Raw genomic sequence first — 20,340 nt, forward strand, 5'->3', positions numbered from 1 at the left:
ACAGACACAAACATACATACATACATACATACATACACATAACACATATACATAGTTATTGAAAATTACACCTGCATACATAGGTAATATCGTTCATATGTTATCCTAAAGAAAATACTGTAGAATATTACGTGCTCCAAGTACATATAACATGTGGCGTGGGTGTATTATTCGATTTTAGAAAGAGATAACTCTTTAATCCGAGTTATTCTTATCGTGTATTACCTCGATTTATATAATGCATTTGCTTTTGATTAAAATCCTGCATTTTAACATTCGTACGGTTTATATACTAAGGCATCGTAAGGACATCAACAGTTAGATTTATTTATTTATCGTGACACACGTAACGTTAATATTATAATAGATTTTATGCATGATCTTTGATAAATAATAAATCATGCATTTTGTTTTTTTTCGTTTGTCTGTGATTACATATTCGAAAGATATGACAGTAAATAAAAAGCAATTGTGGTTAAACGTTTATATTGTATGATTTGAAATTATATTTCAAGAATGAATAATTTATATCTCGTTGTTTTTTATATATTATATAAAATATATTATTTTCTGTTTCAATCACTCGCGAATATATTAATTTACAAGAACATTAGAAAAATACAATTGTTTACTTAATGAGAAAATTAAAACATGAAAGTATTTGAAACTCACCTATTTGTGAATTAGAAAAAAAAATTGAACTGCAATGAAAAGATTCTTTGCTTGCTTGTATCGACTTATGAAAATAGAAATCGTGAGGAAATTCCCACATAGAAAACACGAAGGATATCTTTTAGCTAAGTGGAAGGGTGGTGCCAGACACGAAATAATGGCACTGATACTATCCCACCCGTACCTTCGAACCCAAGCCTATACCCAAAACTTTCCGAGTATAGTCGTCACAATAGCTAAACCATTCTTAGTAGTAATACTCGAGGAGCAGGATCACCTGTCGTTTCTTACCTGTTTAAAAGATGTTCGTTCAAGGACCTGGTTTGATACAAGAAGGATCAGATAATTCTGATGATGATAGTGAAGATGAATCATCCGGTGACGTTCTTCAGGTCGAATTGGTTCACAATTTCAAACGCAAATAATATTAGTTTTTTTTCTTTTTTTTCTTCTCGATTTAAATATTTATTGTACAAAATTTATAAAAGTAATAATAATAATATATGCATTTATTCTCTGATTATATTTATTATTATCATTCTAATATGATTTTTTTTCTTTTTTTTTTTTTTTTTCAGAAACGCAAAGAAGAATGCGAAAGAAAAGCGAGAAGAGGAGAAATGGATCCGCGTTTGGAATTTGCATTTCAACTTTTGATGGATGCAACGCAATTGGCGCGTCACGAAGTAATGGATCACGTTTTCGAAGGCGATATGTTGGACGAAATCAATCAATTATTTTTACCACATATGAAATCGACTCTCGTATGGTTTTATCAAGAAGTCGTCGAAATTGAACCTCCTCGTCCGCTTGATACGGTTCCTTTTTTGTGTTTTAAAAAAAACCGATTAACTAATAATGTTCTTTTTTAATTTAATTTGAAAATTATTTAAAAAAAAATAAATAAATAAATATTGGTTTAACAGGTTCAAACTAAAACTACAGGTGCACGATTAGCACCGAATACGTCGACATCCAAAGTCAAAGAATTGCAAAAAGAAACAAAGGAAGCTACGAAAAAGAAACTTTTTTTGACCGATGGTTGGCAGGTGCCTTGCACAGGAGTTTGCATTTATATGTTTCGGTATTATATTTTTTAACTGTTTCCTTTGTTTTTATATTGAATAATATTATTGATCTCATGTACTTTTTTTTATTAGAATTAATCTTTCAAAGCAATTACCAGAAGAAGGTTTTCAAAAAGATTTATACACGGGTATCATAGATACTATGAAAATTGGTATCATACCATCGATTCAACGTGTCGTAGAAAATGTTTTTATGGAGGCATTGGCACATTCCGTTGGTGAAGGAGAAGATGATTGTCCGATGATTAAAACTCTTTTGTTACCTGGTCTCAGATCATTTTGCAGTGCATTGAAAGGTTACAATATTTTATTTTATTTTGAAACCCATTCACTGTAGTTTTTCTTTACAAGTTTAGATTCATTGCAATTGGTCATGGAATCAATCAGTTTTTTTTTAGATTTTGTGCAATTCCATGTTTTATTTAAAATAAAATCATGACACCCCTAGGGCAAGACGTATCTAAAAAAAAAATTGTATGACAGTTTGTTAATGAATATTAAATAAATCCAACGACATACTATTTTGTTATAGTATGCGAGGATATAGCATCGGAGGGAAACATATTCAACGACGGTGAAAATTTCATGATAAACGTGCATAATTTTGAAGAAGCCAAAGTTTTTATGTCCGATACAAGTAACATTACTAAAGTCGAGGAAAGGGTCAAATTTTGGATTAAAAAATTGAAAGATTTTATGGCAGAAAGTAAACAAGTTAAAAGAGAAAACGATCATTCCGGGCCGCAACAAGAATTGGAATATTGGAAACGAAGAGGTGCACAATTCAGTCAACTTGTTTGTCGATTACAGGTTGTTACACTTTGATATATTTTTTGCGCTCCAATCCTTTCCATTTAATATTTAATATTATGATATATATTAACTTATTTCTCATTTTCACAGAATCACGAAGTACGAATGTCGCTTCTTTGTTTGCAAGTTGTTCGTTCGAATTACATCAAAAGTTGGGTAGACGCAGAAGACGAAGTGACTTATTGTTACAACGAGGCAAAAGATAATGCAAAATTTATTCAGGCTTTAGAAAAATGCTGTCATTGTTTATACTTAGACGATCCTGTAAGATAATAATAATAATCCTTTAAGAAAAATTCTATGGTCAATATAATACATTCTTAAAAAAATAATATAAGGAAACATAAAAATTGATTAGAAATGTTTATAGGTCAAAATGAAAGATTCTTTAATATCTTTACTGCAAACAGTAAGATTGATCTACAGTGTATCGAAATTTTATAACACTTCGGAACGAACTAGTTCACTGATGATTAAAATTACGAATCAAATGATAGTCGCTTGTCGTGATTATGTTACCAAAAGAGGAAGAGAAACTATTTGGGGTCAGGACAGGTTGGCCGTTAGATCGAGATTAAAACATTGTTTAAAATTGAACAAGTAATCGATCAAATATTTATTTATTTCTAAAATATTTTTTTATATATATATAAAATTGTAATTATTTCATTTAGAATATATTATATTCCTGTTAAAAAGGTCGTACAGAGAAACGTACAGATTAGTACGATGTTCACCAGCTGTGACAGAACAAGAATTTTCATTTTCCGAAACCCACGTTTTCGGAAGATTCGATTCGTTTTGTGCGAGAATCAGAAAAATCGTAACAATGTTTGATCTAATCGAAGATTATCAAAATTTGTTCGAGAGACGAATGGAAGGATTATTGTTAGGAGAATGTACGTAAATAAAAAATCAATCAGTAAAAGGATACGATAATATTGAACTTTTCTTTTTTTTTTTAGCTCTAGAGGATGCCATGAAAGTTTTCGAAGAGGCCAAAAAAATAGCCACTAACAAATCTTACGATTATTTAGACCCAAGAAATTTGGAATTCGATACCGATTATGACGTGTTTATGGTGAAAACGGATAACTTAAAGAAGAACATTGGTGACATCATAGAAAATAATTATGCAGATGTATGGGAAACACCGCAAGGTATACGTTTCCTAACACGATTCGAAAAGGTAGTAAAGTTAAATATTATTTTAACCCTTTCGTTACTAACAACCCTCCATATAGGATAATTTAATACATCAAAAGAATCCTATAACATAAAATGATACTCTCGTCAAAGTAAATCGTAACGAAAGGGTTAAATAAACTTGTCAATTTATTTATCATTAACAAAATGACCTTTGTCTTACATAAAAAGGTTAGCGAAAAAATTCCATTGACCAGACTCGAAGAAAAATATAACATAGTGATCAAGTATTGCGACAGAGAAATCGAAAGAATTGTAAAACTTTTTAAAAAACAACGAAACGATCCACCGTTGCCTAGACACATGCCACCTATAGCTGGAAGATTAACTTGGTCGAACTCGTTAATGTGAGCCAATCAACAAAATACTATAGAACAAAGTTTTAAATTGCTAATTACGTTTATCAGATTACAAATCTCTTTCTTTATTTCTCATATACACGTTTTCAGAGTACATTTAAACGAATTAACTGCTTCTGTTACGAGTCATCCAGTTTTAAAAACGTTGCCATTAGCTGGAGATTTAGAAAAACGTTATACCCAAGCACTAATTGTTTTAAGCCAATATCGATCAGACATTTCCGAAGTTTGGACGCATCAAAATTCATGGATTATCGAAGATTGTTTAAAACGGTAATATTGTTTTATTTCTAGGATACGAAAGAAAGATATTATAATAATCGTGATTTATATATTGTTGTTGAATAACAGGCCATTGTTAACGACAGATCAGAAGACAGGAAAAATCAAAGTCAATTTGGAGAGTCGAATCGTTCTTTTATTTCGCGAAGCTGATTGTTTAGCAAAATTAAACTTTGACGTTCCCATTGTAGCACTTACGATATTGGCTAAACGCGATCATTTCACGATCCTAGCGAATTCTCTTCAATTGGTAATCGAGGAATTCGTAACGACAGCCAAACGAGTTAAATTAGAAGTTAGGCCACTTTTGTTGCCACATTTGGTTCACGTTGCATCATTATTCGAACCTGCTTTGACTTATTTAACATGGACCCAACCGAATTGGAACGAGTTTTGTCAAAATACGAGAGAACAAATCAAAATTTTTGATATACTCATAACTAGAATCCACGACGTGTATTCCAACAGGTATAGAATGAAACAAAGTAATTGCATTATTTGTTTTTTTTCTTTTCCTTTTCTTTTTTGGATACTTCATAAGGCCCCCATTTCGTTGGGTAGAATTCTACACGTTTTGGAAAGCATGCAAAAAATTACTTTGCATTCCTTACCAAATTCCAACGATCCGTGGACGATAGAAGAATTTATTGAAAAAACTGAAGAAGTTTGTAGAACTGGAGCAATTGATTTGTATCGCAAAAGTATGATGGTGGAAGAAGCTGTAGAAGAAGTTTTGGGTTTGGTTAAAAATGCAGCTGCTGATTTCAAACAGCTCGCCGATTTTGATCAATTCGATTTCTTAGAAGGTTTAGATATATTTCTTTAATCTTTTAATACATTGTTTCAAACAAATATAACGATAATAATTTTATGTTTAAAGAGAAAATAGAAAAAGATGCTGAACAAGGTGTTCAGCAACACGATTGGTCAATCGTTTGGGCTTATTTCGATAATCCTCATCAATTATTAACGATTGGTGATAGTTTACCGAAAGGAATGCAAGAAATGGTTGGAAATGCGATGTCCGAGATGAGAAGATATTATTCGAGAAAAGTTGTTGACGTTTTGATCAAAGTTACAAAAGCTTCTTTGGATGCAATTAGAAAACGTTTCGTTCGTAACACAGATCCTGGTAAATAATTTTCATAAAATGAATAAAACGTATACAATTTTTTTTTTATAACATAATCATAGAATAGTTTTCTATCGTTTGTTTCTATATAGAGTGTCTACCAAATCCTGTGTTTCTATTACACGCAACTTTGATGATTCCAACGGTGACGGTAAAACCAACTTTGAACGACGTACAAGAAACTTTGTGTTCTGCTGGAAGAATAATTACCAGCGTTACGAAAGGTGTTTCACAATGGAATGTTAAAAGCACTAAGGTTAAAACATATATAAAAAAAAAAAAGGAGTATAATAATTATTTATATTTAATTAAACGTTTAATATCTTATAGAATTCTTGGAAAGATTTGCAATGGGATATTAAAAGGAATTTAGCTGATGTAATAACGCGCGTTCAAGTAGACGTTAAAAAGAAAAAAGAAGAACAATCCGAAGATTTGAAAACTAGAAGACGCAGACTTTATAAAATGATTTCCGAAGAGAAACCGATATTTGTCGTTCAAGAAAGAAATTTTTATACAATGGTTACGGAAAATAAAGACATCGTTAAAATATTGTCGATGTTGAACAATTGTACTCAAGAATTGAAACAAGTAAATCATTTGATCGATTTAGAAAAATTCGGAAGAAAAAAATACGAATTTTGTTGTTTTCTTTCTTTTTTCTCTAGGATTTGTCAAATTTTTTCGAACGATGGGAACCATATAAATTTTTATGGAAAAACGAACGAAGTATGAGAGAACTATTGCAAGTTTCTTTATCAGAATTCGAAAATAGTTTAAGGAAACACGGTGAGTTAGAAGATTTTTTAATAACAGAACCTGACATGGTTTTTATCGGTACATCCATTGCTGTTTCTACGGAAAGATTGAAATATGGACTCTACACCGAAATAAAGAGCAAGTTTTTTTTCGTAATCTTTGTCTATTCTATCGACACAAAATATAATATTTGTAATTGAACAATTTTCCAATACACATAACAGGTTCCACTCACAAAATTGGTCAAGCCATGAAAAAGAAATATAGAAGAGAAATGGAATACGTTTACGCTGTGATCAACGAAATGGAACGTAAATTGGATCGACAAATACGTGATTTGGACGACGTACGTTTAATAATGGATACTTTGAAGAAAATTCGTGAACAGGAAGTAGACATGGAACTTAAAATTGATCCGATAGAAGAAGCTTTTAACATAGTCACGAGATACGAGGTTCCAGTTGATCCCGAATGTTTGGAACAAGTGGACAATCTTCGATACACTTGGCAACAATTATTGGCACGTGCCCAAGAAAGTCATGTTTTATTACTGAATCTTCAACCACAGTTTGAAAATGATTTGAGAAATAATCTCGAAAAGTTCCGTATAGATAATGAAATGTATTGCGAAGAATACAGATCAACTGGACCGATGCAACCTGGTTTAAGTCCTCGCGACGCTTCAGACAGACAAATTCTGTTTCAGAACAGATTTGACGGTATGTGGAGAAAGTTACAAACGTATCAAAGCGGTGAAGAATTGTTCGGATTACCAATTACGGATTATCCTGAACTTACACAAATTCGTAAGGAATTAAATTTGTTGCAAAAATTGTATAAATTGTATAACGACGTGATAGATCGAGTCAGCAGTTATTACGATATTCCTTGGGGCGAGGTAAGAATGAATGATTCATTGATTTTGTATCTTTCATTTGAATCATAAACGTTATCTTTCGTTTACAAAAAAAAAAAAATAGGTAAATATCGAGGATATCAACAACGAATTAATGGAGTTTCAAAATCGGTGTCGTAAATTACCGAAAGGTTTAAAAGAATGGCCAGCATTTTTTGCTTTGAAAAAGACAATAGACGATTTCAACGACATGTGCCCGTTGTTGGAATTAATGGCGAACAAAGCAATGAAACCGCGTCATTGGCAAAGAATCGTCGAAGTTACGAGTTACACTTTCGATCTGGATAACGAAAATTTTTGTTTGAAAAATATTCTCGAGGCACCGTTGTTAAAGTACAAGGAAGATATCGAAGATATTTGTATAAGCGCGATGAAAGAAAAGGATATCGAAGCTAAATTAAGAACGGTCGTTAACGAGTGGTCTTCTCACGAATTAACATTCATGACTTTTAACAATCGAGGAGAATTATTGTTACGTGGGGACACCACCGCGGAAACTATAGGACAATTGGAAGATAGTTTAATGATTTTGGGTTCATTGATGTCGAATAGATACAACGCACCATTCCGCAAACAGATACAACAATGGCTTGCAGATCTTTCGAACACGAATGAAATCCTTGAAAGATGGTTACTCGTTCAAAATATGTGGGTTTATCTCGAGGCTGTATTTGTGGGCGGTGATATTGCTAAACAATTACCCAAAGAGGCTAAAAGGTTTAGCAAAATCGATAAGAGTTGGCAAAAAATTATGCAAAGGGCTCACGAAACTCCTGGCGTTGTACCATGTTGCGTTGGGGATGATTTGTTGAAACAACTTTTACCACATTTGCAAGAACAATTGGAACTTTGTCAAAAATCTCTTAGCGGGTAAATATTACGTTATTATAATTTTGTTTTATTATATTAAAATATATATATATATGTATATGCATCGATCATTTTTATATTTAGATACTTGGAAAAAAAGCGCATGATGTTTCCAAGATTCTTTTTCGTTTCCGATCCAGCACTTTTGGAGATACTTGGTCAAGCATCGGATTCCCATACTATACAAAATCATTTGTTGTCGATTTTTGATAATACCAAATATGTTAAATTTCACGACATTGAATACAATAAAATGACTGCAATTGTTTCCTCCGAAGGTGAAACTATAACTGCAAGTATCTAACACATACATTTTTTAAATAATTTCATTACTTTGACAATATATTGAAGAATTGAACTTTACAGTTAGAAAAAGCTGTTCAAGCCGAAGGTTCTGTAGAAACATGGTTGATGCAACTTTTACAAACGTCTCAACAATCTTTGCATTCCATCATTCGACAAGGGTACTCGATGATGAATGACATAAGTTTTGATTTATTAAATTTTCTTAACAAGATGCCAGCACAAGTAGGAATATTGGGAATTCAAATGATTTGGACGAGAGACGCTGAATTAGCTTTAGCACAAGCACGCGCAGATAAGAGGATCATGAGCGAAACAAATAATAAATTTTTAGATTTATTAAATACCTTGATCGATCAAACAACTCGAGATCTATCCAAGATCGATCGAACCAAATTCGAAACATTGATCACTATACATGTACATCAACGTGATATTTTTGATATATTGGTAAGTATAATCACGTTAACATTAAACGTAATTTATTTTTCTACAATATCATTGCAGTGTCGCATTAATGTACGTTCTGTACACGATTTTGAATGGTTGAAACAATGCAGATTTTATTTTAAAGAAGATATGGATAAAACAATGATATCAATAACGGATGTGCAATTTGTATATCAAAATGAATATTTAGGGTGTACCGAGAGATTGGTAATAACACCATTAACAGACAGGTTCTATTTGTTAAATAAATTCATGTGTATAATTATAAAAATACTTATTGATACAATATAAAATATTGTTGATAATTCTAATATTTTTTAGATGCTACATTACATTAGCACAAGCATTGTCTATGTCAATGGGGGGTTCACCATGTGGACCTGCAGGAACTGGTAAAACCGAAACTGTCAAAGATATGGGAAAAACATTGGCAAAATACGTCGTGGTATTCAATTGTTCCGATCAAATGGATTATAGAGGACTCGGACGAATTTACAAAGGATTGGCTCAAAGTGGATCCTGGGGATGTTTCGATGAATTCAATAGAATCGAATTACCAGTTTTATCTGTAGCTGCTCAACAAGTTGCTGTTGTCTTAGCTGCTAAGAAAGAAAAGAAAAAGCAATTTGTATTCACCGATGGTGATCAAATAGACATGTGTCCTGAACTTGGAATATTTATTACAATGGTATTGCACTTTAACGTGATACAAAATTATTCATGATTTTATTCTAAACATATTGTTCTTTTAGAATCCTGGATATGCTGGTAGAAAAGAACTTCCCGAAAATTTAAAAATACAATTTCGTACTGTAGCAATGATGGTACCAGACAGGCAGATTATTATACGAGTAAAATTGGCCAGCTGTGGATTCTTAGAAAATATTACCCTTGCTCGTAAATTTTATACGCTTTATAAATTGTGCGAAGAACAACTTACCAAACAGGTAAGTGTTTACCGAAATTTTCTTGATAAATCATTGATATATATATACTTAAAGTTAAAATTATACTTTTCCTTTCCCCCCAAAAGGTTCATTACGATTTCGGTTTAAGAAATATCTTGTCGGTGCTTAGAACATTAGGTGCAGCAAAAAGAGTGAATTCTAAAGATTCGGAAAGCACCATTGTCATGCGTGTTCTCAGGGATATGAATCTTTCAAAACTCATAGGTTCATATAATTAATTTTGAATTTTGAATACAACTATTCCTGCAGAAATAATTGCACTATCGGTGATAAATTTATTTTCAGACGAAGACGAGCCACTTTTTATATCATTGGTAGCAGATCTTTTTCCTAATCAAGCATTGGAAAAAACTTCGTATCCGGAATTAGAGACAGCAATTAATCAACAGGTAGAAGAAGCTTCTTTGATTTATCATCCGCCATGGGTATTAAAATTAATTCAACTTTATGAGACTCAAAGAGTACGACATGGGATTATGACTCTTGGACCAACCGGTGCTGGAAAGACAACCTGTATACAAATTCTGATGAAAGCCTTGACCCAATCCGGTGATTACCACAGGTAATTAATACAAATAATATTTAATAAATACATATATAAAGATAGTATAAATAAATTATACAAATAATACGTTTCTCACAGAGAAATGAGAATGAATCCAAAGAGTATTACAGCAGCACAAATGTTTGGTCGTTTGGATGTGGCTACCAATGATTGGACGGATGGAATATTTTCGGCACTTTGGCGCAAAACATTGAAATTGAAAAAAGGCGAACACGTATGGATGGTCCTTGATGGGCCAGTTGATAGTATATGGATTGAAAATTTAAATTCCGTATTAGATGATAACAAAACGTTGACGCTTGCGAATGGTGACCGTTTGCCAATGGCACCTACTTGTAAAATTATTTTCGAACCTCAGGACATTGACAATGCTAGTCCTGCAACCGTTTCTCGTAATGGTATGGTTTATATGAGTTCGTCAGGATTAGATTGGAACCCGGTAGTTACGGCATGGCTCAAACGTCGGTCAACACTCGAACGAGAAACTTTAGAACGATGTTTTACCGATTCTTTTGTTCAGGTATATTTATTTTATAAACGAATTGTTATACAATTTTCTTAGAAAAATATTCTACGAATTTTGATTTTATTCACAGGTATATTCTTGGTCAACTCAAACGCTTCTATTAGCGATCAATGTTTTACAATGTAATATTGTTCAACAAATGCTTTCTATTCTCGAAGGATTAATACCACCAGAAATATCTACGGAAGATGACGAAGACGATGACAACGAGAGAGATAGATCCCAACCAATAACTGCGGAACATTTAAAACGTCTTTACATTTTTGCTTTGATCTGGGGTATGGGTGCACTTTTGGAAACAGCCGATAGAATAAAATACGATGTGTTTCTGAAAGAAAACTTTAAAACTTGGGATCTTCCAAAATCAGAGAATTATCCCGACGCGAAGGTCTTTGATTTTTTCGTTACCGAAAAAGGCAAATGGGATACTTGGACCAGTATGGTAACGAATTATGTATATCCCGAGTATTCAACACCTGATTACAGTAATGTACTCGTACCAATTCCTGATAATGTACGGATTCAGTATCTGATCGATTTGATAGGCCGACAAGATAAGGCTGTTTTATTAATCGGTGAACAAGGATCTGCTAAAACCGTTATGATGAAGTCCTATATGAAAAAAGCGAACCCAGATACAACCTTGAACCGATCCTTTAATTTTAGTTCAGCGACTAGTCCGTACCAATTTCAGAAGACCATAGAAAGTTATGTGGAAAAACGTATGGGAAACACATTTGGACCACCGGGTGGTAAAAAGATGTTGATCTTCGTGGACGACATAAATTTACCTCAAATAAACGAATGGGGTGATCAAGTTACCAACGAAATTGTACGACAAACCATGGACATGAAGGGTTTTTATTCTTTAGAAAAACCTGGCGACTTTACAACAATTGTTGACGTCACATTCGTTGCTGCTATGTGTCATCCTGGTGGAGGAAGAAATGACATACCTTCGAGATTGAAACGACAATTTTCAATATTCAATTGTACATTACCCAACAACGAATCGATCGATCGTATTTTCAGTGTACTCGGTGAGGGACACTACAATGCGAAAAGAGGTTTCTCTAGCGAAGTTAGAAATCTGATTAAAAAAATAGTTCCATTGACTCGAATCCTATGGGAAAGAACGAGAACAAAATTGTTACCAACTCCGGCTAAATTTCATTACGTTTTCAGTCTTCGAGATTTGTCACGAATCTGGCAAGGAATGGTCGGTACTTTGTCCACTGTAATAGATAAAGAAAGCGTGTTAATGTCACTTTGGAAACACGAATGCATGCGAGTTTTTAGCGACAGATTTACAATGCAATCGGATAAGAATTGGTTCGAGGAAGAGGTTGTTCAGGTTGTCAAAGATATTTTAGGCGATGATTACGTCGAGATGACTAAACCAAATCCAGCGTTCGTTGATTTTATGAGGTAATATTATAATTGCGAAAGATTATTTGTTTGATTTTTATCGAACATTGATATTTCTATTACAGAGACGCACCTGAACCAACCGGTGAGGAAAACGAGGACGCCGATGTGGAATTACCAAAAGTGTATGAACCTGTTTACGATGAACAAGTATTACGAGACAGGTTGGAAATGTTTCTAGCACAATTTAACGAAATGCAACGAGGTGCTGGGATGGATCTCGTATTTTTTCCCGATGCTATGTTACATCTAGTAAAAATTTCTCGAGTTATAAGACATCCGAAGGGAAATGTCATGTTAGTGGGAGTGGGTGGTTCGGGTAAACAAAGTCTCACTAAATTATCATCTTTCATAGCTGGATACAAAACATTTCAAATAACGTTAACAAGATCCTACAACGTGGCAAACTTTCTGGAGGATTTGAGATTCCTTTATCGATCTTGTGGGGCTCAGGGAAAAGGTACTACCTTTATATTCACCGATCTGGATATAAAGGAGGAAGGATTTTTAGAATATCTGAACAACATTTTGAGTTCCGGTGTAATAAGCAATTTATTTACTCGCGACGAACAAGCAGAGATCATATCAGAATTGACACCAATATTGAAACGTGAAAATCCTAAGAGAACGATCAACAACGAGCTAGTGATGGATTTTTTTTTGCAAAGGACTTGTCAAAATTTACACGTTGTCTTTTGCTTCTCACCGGTAGGAGAAAAATTTCGAAACCGAGCTCAACGATTTCCAGCATTGATATCCGGTTGCACGATCGATTGGTTCCAACCGTGGCCTAAAAATGCATTAGTTTTGGTCGCCAAACATTTTCTTCATGGCTTTGAAATCGCTTGTACGAAAGAAGTTAAAAACGAACTCGTCAATGCTCTTGGTTCTATTCAAGATATCGTAGCTAAAACCTCGATGGATTATTTTCAACGATTTCGGCGAGCAACGCACGTAACACCGAAATCCTATCTCAATTTTATCGGTGGTTATAAGAATATTTATAGAAACAAGCAACACGAATTAGGAGAGGGTGCAAAAAGAATGGATACTGGATTAGCTAAACTCGAGGAAGCTTCTATATCCGTCGAAATTTTAAAGAAGGATTTAGCTTTAATGGAAAGGGAATTGGTTCAGGCGTCGGAAAAAGCTGAAACGGTTTTGCTAGAAGTTACGGAAAGAGCTACGCAAGCGGAAGCTTTTAAAAATCAGGTACAAAAGGTGAAAGAAAAAGCGGAACAATTAGTAGCGTGCATAGCCGAAGAAAAAGCATTGGCAGAGGAAAAACTGGAAGCCGCGAAACCTGCTTTAGAGGAAGCGGAAGCTGCTTTGAATACAATCAAACCTGCTCATATAGCGACCGTTCGAAAACTAGGAAGGCCACCTCATCTTATAATGAGAATAATGGATTGCGTATTGATTCTGTTTCAACGTAAAATAGGTTCAGTTGTACCAGATCCTTCCACGCAATGTCCGAAACCTTCGTGGGCTGAATCCTTGAAGTTAATGGCTAGTACTACGTTTCTCTTGCAATTGCAAAATTATCCGAAAGATATAATCAACAACGAGATGGTCGAATTATTGCAACCTTATTTCAAAATGGAAGATTACAATATGGAAACAGCCAGACGAGTTTGTGGGGATGTAGCAGGTTTGTTATCGTGGACAAAAGCTATGTCGTTCTTCCATTCGGTTAACAAAGAAGTACTACCCCTGAAAGCTAATCTAGCTTTACAAGAAGCAAGATTGAAAGTAGCTATGGAGGATTTAGCAAATGCCGAAAGGGAATTGTCGGAAAGAGAAATGGCATTGCAAGCTGTAAAGGAACAATACGATGCTGCGGTCTCGGAGAAACAAAGATTAACCGATGCTGCAAATGTATGCCTAAGAAAAATGACAGCAGCTACTACTCTTATCAATGGATTAGGAGGTGAAAAGGTTCGATGGACCGAACAGAGCAAAGATTTCAAATTGCAATTAGGACGTTTAGTTGGTGATGTTTTGTTAGCAACAGGTTTCTTATCATACTGTGGTCCTTACAACCAACAATATAGAAGTAACTTAGTAATTGCTTGGATGGATATTTTAACAACAAAAGTAATACCATTTACGAAACATTTGAGTATAACTCACATGTTGGTCGATACAGCAACTATGTCAGAATGGACACTTCAAGGTTTACCAAACGACGAACTATCCGTACAAAACGCATTAATAGTTACAAAATCTTCGTCATATCCTTTATTGGTGGATCCTCAAAATCAAGGTAAAATGTGGATTAAAAACAAAGAATGTTCAAATGAATTGCAAATCACTTCTCTGAATCACAAATATTTTCGTACGCATCTGGAAGATAGTTTATCATTAGGGAGACCTTTATTGATCGAAGACGTAGCTGAAGAACTTGATCCTGTTCTCGACAACGTTCTTGAGAAGAACTTTATCAAATCCGGTTCTATAGAAAAAGTTATTGTCGGTGACAAGGAATGCGACGTGATGCCTGGATTTATGCTTTACATTACAACCAAGTTACCAAATCCTGCTTACAGTCCTGAAATTTCAGCCAAAACGTCGATAATAGATTTTACTGTGACGATGTTGGGTCTGGAAGATCAATTATTGGGTCGTGTTATACTCATGGAAAAAGCTGATTTAGAAGCTGAAAGAGTAGCTCTGTTTGAATCAGTCATGACGAATCAACGTTCCATGAAAGAACTCGAAGGTACTTTACTGCACAGGCTTACATCCTCCGAAGGATCTTTGGTGGACGATGAAGAATTGATAGGAGTACTTCAAGAAACTAAATCGACAGCAGAATCGGTTAACGAAAAATTAAAAGTATCGGCTCTAACAGAAAAGAAAATTACGTTAGCTCGAGAAGAATTTCGAGCGGTTGCATCTAGAGGATCTATTTTATACTTTTTAATCGTAGAAATGAGTAACGTCAACGTGATGTATCAAAATTCTTTAAAACAATTTCTAACTTTATTCGACAATTCTATAACGAGATCAGTCAAGAGTTCTATCACTGTTGAAAGGATAAATACGATATTACAATATCTCACATACGAAGTATGGGCTTTCACTTTGAGAAGTTTGTACGAACGACATAAATCATTATTCACGTTAATGTTAGCAATGAAAATCGATTGCCATCGTGATAAGATTTCTCATATGGAATTCAATGCGTTCATAAAAGGTGGTGCATCTTTGGATCTCAATGCAGTGACACCAAAACCATTCAAGTGGATTCTCGACATAACGTGGCTTAATTTAGTTGAAATTAGTAAATTAAATAGCTTCGAAGATATTTTAACGAGAATAGAATTTAACGAGAAGGAATGGCGTGTTTGGTACGAGAAAGAAAGACCGGAAGAAGAAGAATTGCCCTGCGATTATCAGAAAAATTTAGACGTATTTAGGAAATTGTTACTTATCAGATCCTGGAGTCCGGATAGAACTTTATCCCAAGCAAAAAACTACGTCGTCGAATCTTTAGGCAAAGAATATGGAGAAGCAAAAATCTTGGATTTGGAAGCAACTTGGTTGGAATCGGAAGTTCGAACCCCCTTAATTTGTTTATTGTCTATCGGTTCGGATCCTAGTCCCCAAATTACTGCACTAGCTAAACAAAAATCTATTCGTAAGAATATTTATATTAATCAAATAATATGACTCAAATAATATATCTCTTTTAATTGATTTTTTTTGTTTAGAATTAAAATCAGTTTCTATGGGTCAAGGACAAGAGTTCCATGCACGCCGAATGATTACTGATGCAATGAATACAGGTGGTTGGGTTCTTTTACAAAACATTCATTTGTCCTTACCATTCTGCACAGAAGTAATGGATGCACTCGTTGAAACGGATATCGTTCATGAAGCCTTCAGATTATGGATGACAACAGAAGTGCATCCACAATTTCCAATTGGTTTACTACAGGTTTATAATAAAAACAACAAATATTTCGTTACTCCAACATTAGATTATAAATACAGGATATTATTTAGATGCGATTTCAGATGGCAATTAAATTCACTAACGAACCGCCCCAGGGAATCAGAGCTAGTTTAAAAAGAACTTATCAAAATGTAACACAAGACACGTTAGATTATAGTACGCAATCTCAGTGGCCACCGTTATTATACGCGGTAGCATTTTTGCATACGGTTGTACAGGAACGTAGAAAATTCGGTCCGCTCGGTTGGAATATACCTTACGAATTTAATCAAGCAGATTTCGCAGCCTCTGTACAGTTTATTCAAAATCATCTTGACGATATGGATCCCAAAAAAGGTGTATCCTGGCCCACTGTTTGTTACATGCTCGGAGAGGTATAATAGATTGATAATATCTCATCTACGATATATTATTTAACAGTGTAAAATTTTGAAAAAAACAGGTTCAATACGGCGGTAGAGTTACGGATGATTTTGACAAACGTTTATTAACAACATTCACGCACGTATGGTTCTGCGATGTACTTTTACGACCTGGATTCGAATTTTATCGTGGCTACAAAGTACCACAAACTCGAAATCTTCAAGCATACGTAGATTACATCGACAGTCTTCCAACAACTGACAATCCAGAAGTATTTGGACTCCATCCAAATGCAGATATCACTTATCAAATAAATACAGCTAAGGGAATTTTGGATACTATTCTTAGTGTCCAACCGAAAGAAGGTGGTGCGCAAGGTGGTGAAACTAGAGAGACCATAGTCTACAAATTAGCGAACGATATGTTATCCAAATTACCAAAACAATACAATTCTTTTGAAGTTAAAGAAGCTCTCCACAGAATGGGAGCATTATTACCAATGAATATTTTCTTAAGACAAGAAATAGACAGGTAAATTTTACCTTAGATGTCCCTTCAATAATATGCAAATATACATGATATGCAAATATTATATCTTTTAAGAATTTCGAGAGTCATCAAAGAAGTTTACAGTACATTAACGAATCTAAAGTTAGCTATAGAAGGTACAATCATTATGAGTCAGGGACTGCGTAAATCATTAGATTCTATGTATGATGCCCGTATACCAGAAAAGTGGTTAAAGGTTTCTTGGGAATCTGCTACATTAGGATTTTGGTATACAGAACTTTTAGAAAGAGATCATCAATTTAGACACTGGTGTATTCATGGGAGATCAAAGGTGTTTTGGATGACAGGTTTCTTTAATCCTCAAGGATTTTTAACAGCCATGAGACAAGTATGTATATTTAATAGAAATGTAATTAATCTAGTAATTAGATCCTATATACAAAAATAATTACAACTCTCTTAATTTTCCTAAAAATAATTATATTCAAAAATGAATCATATATATTATAAAATAATTATATAAAAATACAATATTTTTCAATCTAGGAAGTCACCAGAGCGCACAAAGGTTGGGCCCTAGACTCAGTAGTATTACAAAATCTTATAACACGTTTTAATAAAGAAGATATTAAAGAACAACCTCAAGAAGGAGTTTATGTATACGGATTATTTTTGGAGGGTGCATCTCTTGATCGTAGGGCTGGTAAACTCATAGAAAGTAAACCCAAAGTCTTATATGAACAAATGCCTGTTACTTATATATATGCGATTAATACTACAGCAGGAAAGGATCCAAAACTTTATGAATGTCCTATATATAGAAAACCTCAAAGAACAGATCAAAAATATGTTGGTTCTATTGATTTTCAAACAGATCATAATCCTCGTCATTGGACATTGCGCGGAGTAGCTTTGTTATGTGACATCAAATGAATAAAAATTAATAAAGTTATTTGTATAATAAGAATACATAATGAAATTAATTTTATACAAGTCAATAAAAAAAAAAATAGATAATATAATGTATATGTATTAATTTTTTATTAAAAATTACGGCACAGCCATTTATTAAGTTAACCCCTTGACACAGTCAGACTCGTCCACTGTAGACTTTGACGAGTCAAACGCTTTATTAGACGAATTAATAAACTCCAATCAAATTAATAGAAATCCAAATTTCAAAATAAAATATACTCTTTCTCAGTTTTCACGTAACTTAAACGAAAATGAACAAAATAAAATAATATATTTTGTATGTCAAGGGGTAAAAACTTAAAAAAATCAATGTATACGTTAACTATTTACGTTAACTGGTTAAAACACCCTTTGGCTAGTAATAATCAATTTTTCATCTGTGACAAGTCTTTTGGTAATGTATGCAAGGTATGGATAGACTAATTACTATTCTAAAAGTAATATAAGAATATTAATGATCTTAACAGCTGCTTTAAATGTAGCTTCTTCTTCACATTTTCCCATGCCAAATTGTACAATAGATGGAGAAGTATCAAGACCTATGCAAACTATACAAATATCTGACTTGTTAGAAGCTAATGATGATACATTGTGATTTATAGCTACTGACGTTAAAATTGTCTGTAATCTCTTTAAAATATCGTCAGAAAATTCACTCTTACTCATATCAGGTTTGATCGATTTTAATTCTTCTAAGATTTCTTTGTGCATTGACGTAACAAGTTTTTTAAATGCAAGATGATATTCAGAAATCTTAAAGCCTAAATTAACTTTTTTCTGTGAAATTTTACTTGCACTGAAATTGCTGTTTACCACATCGTGGTCGTCATTCAAAAGATCTGGATAATTAATCACAACAAGATCTCTTATACGATTTAACATTTTTCTAGCTGCCTCATGTTTCGCTTGTTTCTTTGTAGTAGCAACTCCTTTTTCTTTAAACATCGAAAGTATACATTGGTAAGTAAAGATTTTTGCATGCGGGGGACCTTCATCACTAATAGAAATATATTTTGGTTCTTCCAAACAATTGTCTGCACACACTGACTGTGAAATATAAGAAAATTTATATTGACTATATAATGTAGATTTTGATAATTAATATCTATCAAATTATTAAAAATAAGTAAATACCTGCAAAGCACCTATCGCATTTATGAAATCATATGATGAAATTCTTGGAGAAGCTGGTATGACTGTTGATATAGGTGATCTTACAGGGGATTGTGCTGGAGAGGCTGGTAACTGCGGATAAGCTCTATGAGCTGCTATTTTTTCAAGCATAGCTTTGGCAGCCTCGTGTTTAGCATCTTTTTTATTACGTCCTGTGCCTGTTGCAGTAAGACCTTCGCATGAAACACGATAGGTGAAAGTATTTACATGCGTGCCTCCACCATCGTGTATTAAATCATAATTTGGTATCATTTTTTTTTTTACCATCATTTCTTGGAGAATTGATACTGGTGTCTTATTCATACTGATTCGTTTATTTTATAACTTTCATAACCTTAAAGCCTAAGATACAAACAGGTGTTCTAATATTAAATGAGATAATATCAATCATTTTTATAAATTATTAGCCAATATTTTCAAATTCAATAAAGAAAACAAAATAAATTTGTCACATAGTAAAATTAAGTGCACACACAAGTAAAATATTTAATTTTATCTTACCTGTTAACAAGTATACAGAATTTGGAAAAATTAACGTGGCCCAACTAGGTGTACTTGTATTTTTTTGTTTAGAAAGTTACCTCTAGTATTATAATTATTTATCATATATTATTTTTATTTTTTATATAGATAAAAATATGAAATAATTGAGATATATAGAAAAGAACCCTAAGAAATAGATAATAAGAGAAAATCAATTAATAATAAAATGAAAAAATGTAATTTACAATGTTCCATAATTAACATAAGAAAGAAATGAATATTTATATTGTTACCATTAAAATAATATATACTAATTAAATTGTTTTTCCCTAATTAAAAGTAAAATTTAAAATAATCCTCCTACTATATATATAAATTAGTATTAACCTTCAAACTTTTGTTACCAATAACTGCTCTACTTTCGAAGAATCGGACCTGTACTAAAATAAGAATAACAAAGCAAAAGAATAAAATCAAAGTAATTCAATTATTTTGTTGTATTCCAACTTTATATATTTTACTACATAGATTTTTTGCA

The 20,340-nt window shown here is 33.2% G+C and overlaps 2 protein-coding genes across 2 annotated transcripts; one reads left to right on the top strand and one right to left on the bottom strand.

The window, feature by feature from the left end:
* The first annotated feature begins 974 nt into the window (after positions 1-974).
* LOC106789550 (dynein heavy chain 5, axonemal) lies at positions 975-18,125 on the top strand. Its single transcript, XM_014753858.1, has 35 exons — positions 975-1,064; positions 1,251-1,490; positions 1,599-1,756; positions 1,833-2,056; positions 2,293-2,570; positions 2,664-2,837; positions 2,944-3,173; positions 3,273-3,472; positions 3,539-3,762; positions 3,951-4,126; positions 4,229-4,411; positions 4,490-4,888; positions 4,982-5,226; positions 5,301-5,552; positions 5,645-5,808; positions 5,883-6,143; positions 6,221-6,449; positions 6,536-7,209; positions 7,292-8,097; positions 8,182-8,320; positions 8,464-8,850; positions 8,908-9,080; positions 9,172-9,538; positions 9,603-9,797; positions 9,884-10,022; positions 10,104-10,380; positions 10,462-10,903; positions 10,980-12,337; positions 12,403-15,980; positions 16,054-16,280; positions 16,361-16,672; positions 16,741-17,192; positions 17,265-17,559; positions 17,718-17,917; positions 17,993-18,125. Exons 1-35 carry the CDS (start codon positions 975-977, stop codon positions 18,102-18,104), a joined length of 13,860 nt encoding a protein of 4,619 aa, XP_014609344.1. The 3' UTR covers positions 18,105-18,125.
* On the bottom strand, positions 18,011-19,896 carry LOC106789552 (RISC-loading complex subunit tarbp2-like; the record flags this gene model as incomplete). The annotated part of the gene is made up of 3 exons (XM_014753860.1): positions 18,011-19,193; positions 19,281-19,492; positions 19,821-19,896. Coding segments are annotated over 3 exons (909 nt in total), but the record flags the coding sequence as incomplete, so codon positions are not given.
* Positions 19,897-20,340: the final 444 nt, after the last annotated feature.

The sequence above is a fragment of the Polistes canadensis genome, unplaced genomic scaffold, assembly GCF_001313835.1.
Source record: "Polistes canadensis isolate GaletaPanama2010 unplaced genomic scaffold, ASM131383v1 scaffold_189, whole genome shotgun sequence".
Classification (NCBI taxonomy): Eukaryota; Metazoa; Arthropoda; class Insecta; order Hymenoptera; family Vespidae; genus Polistes; species Polistes canadensis.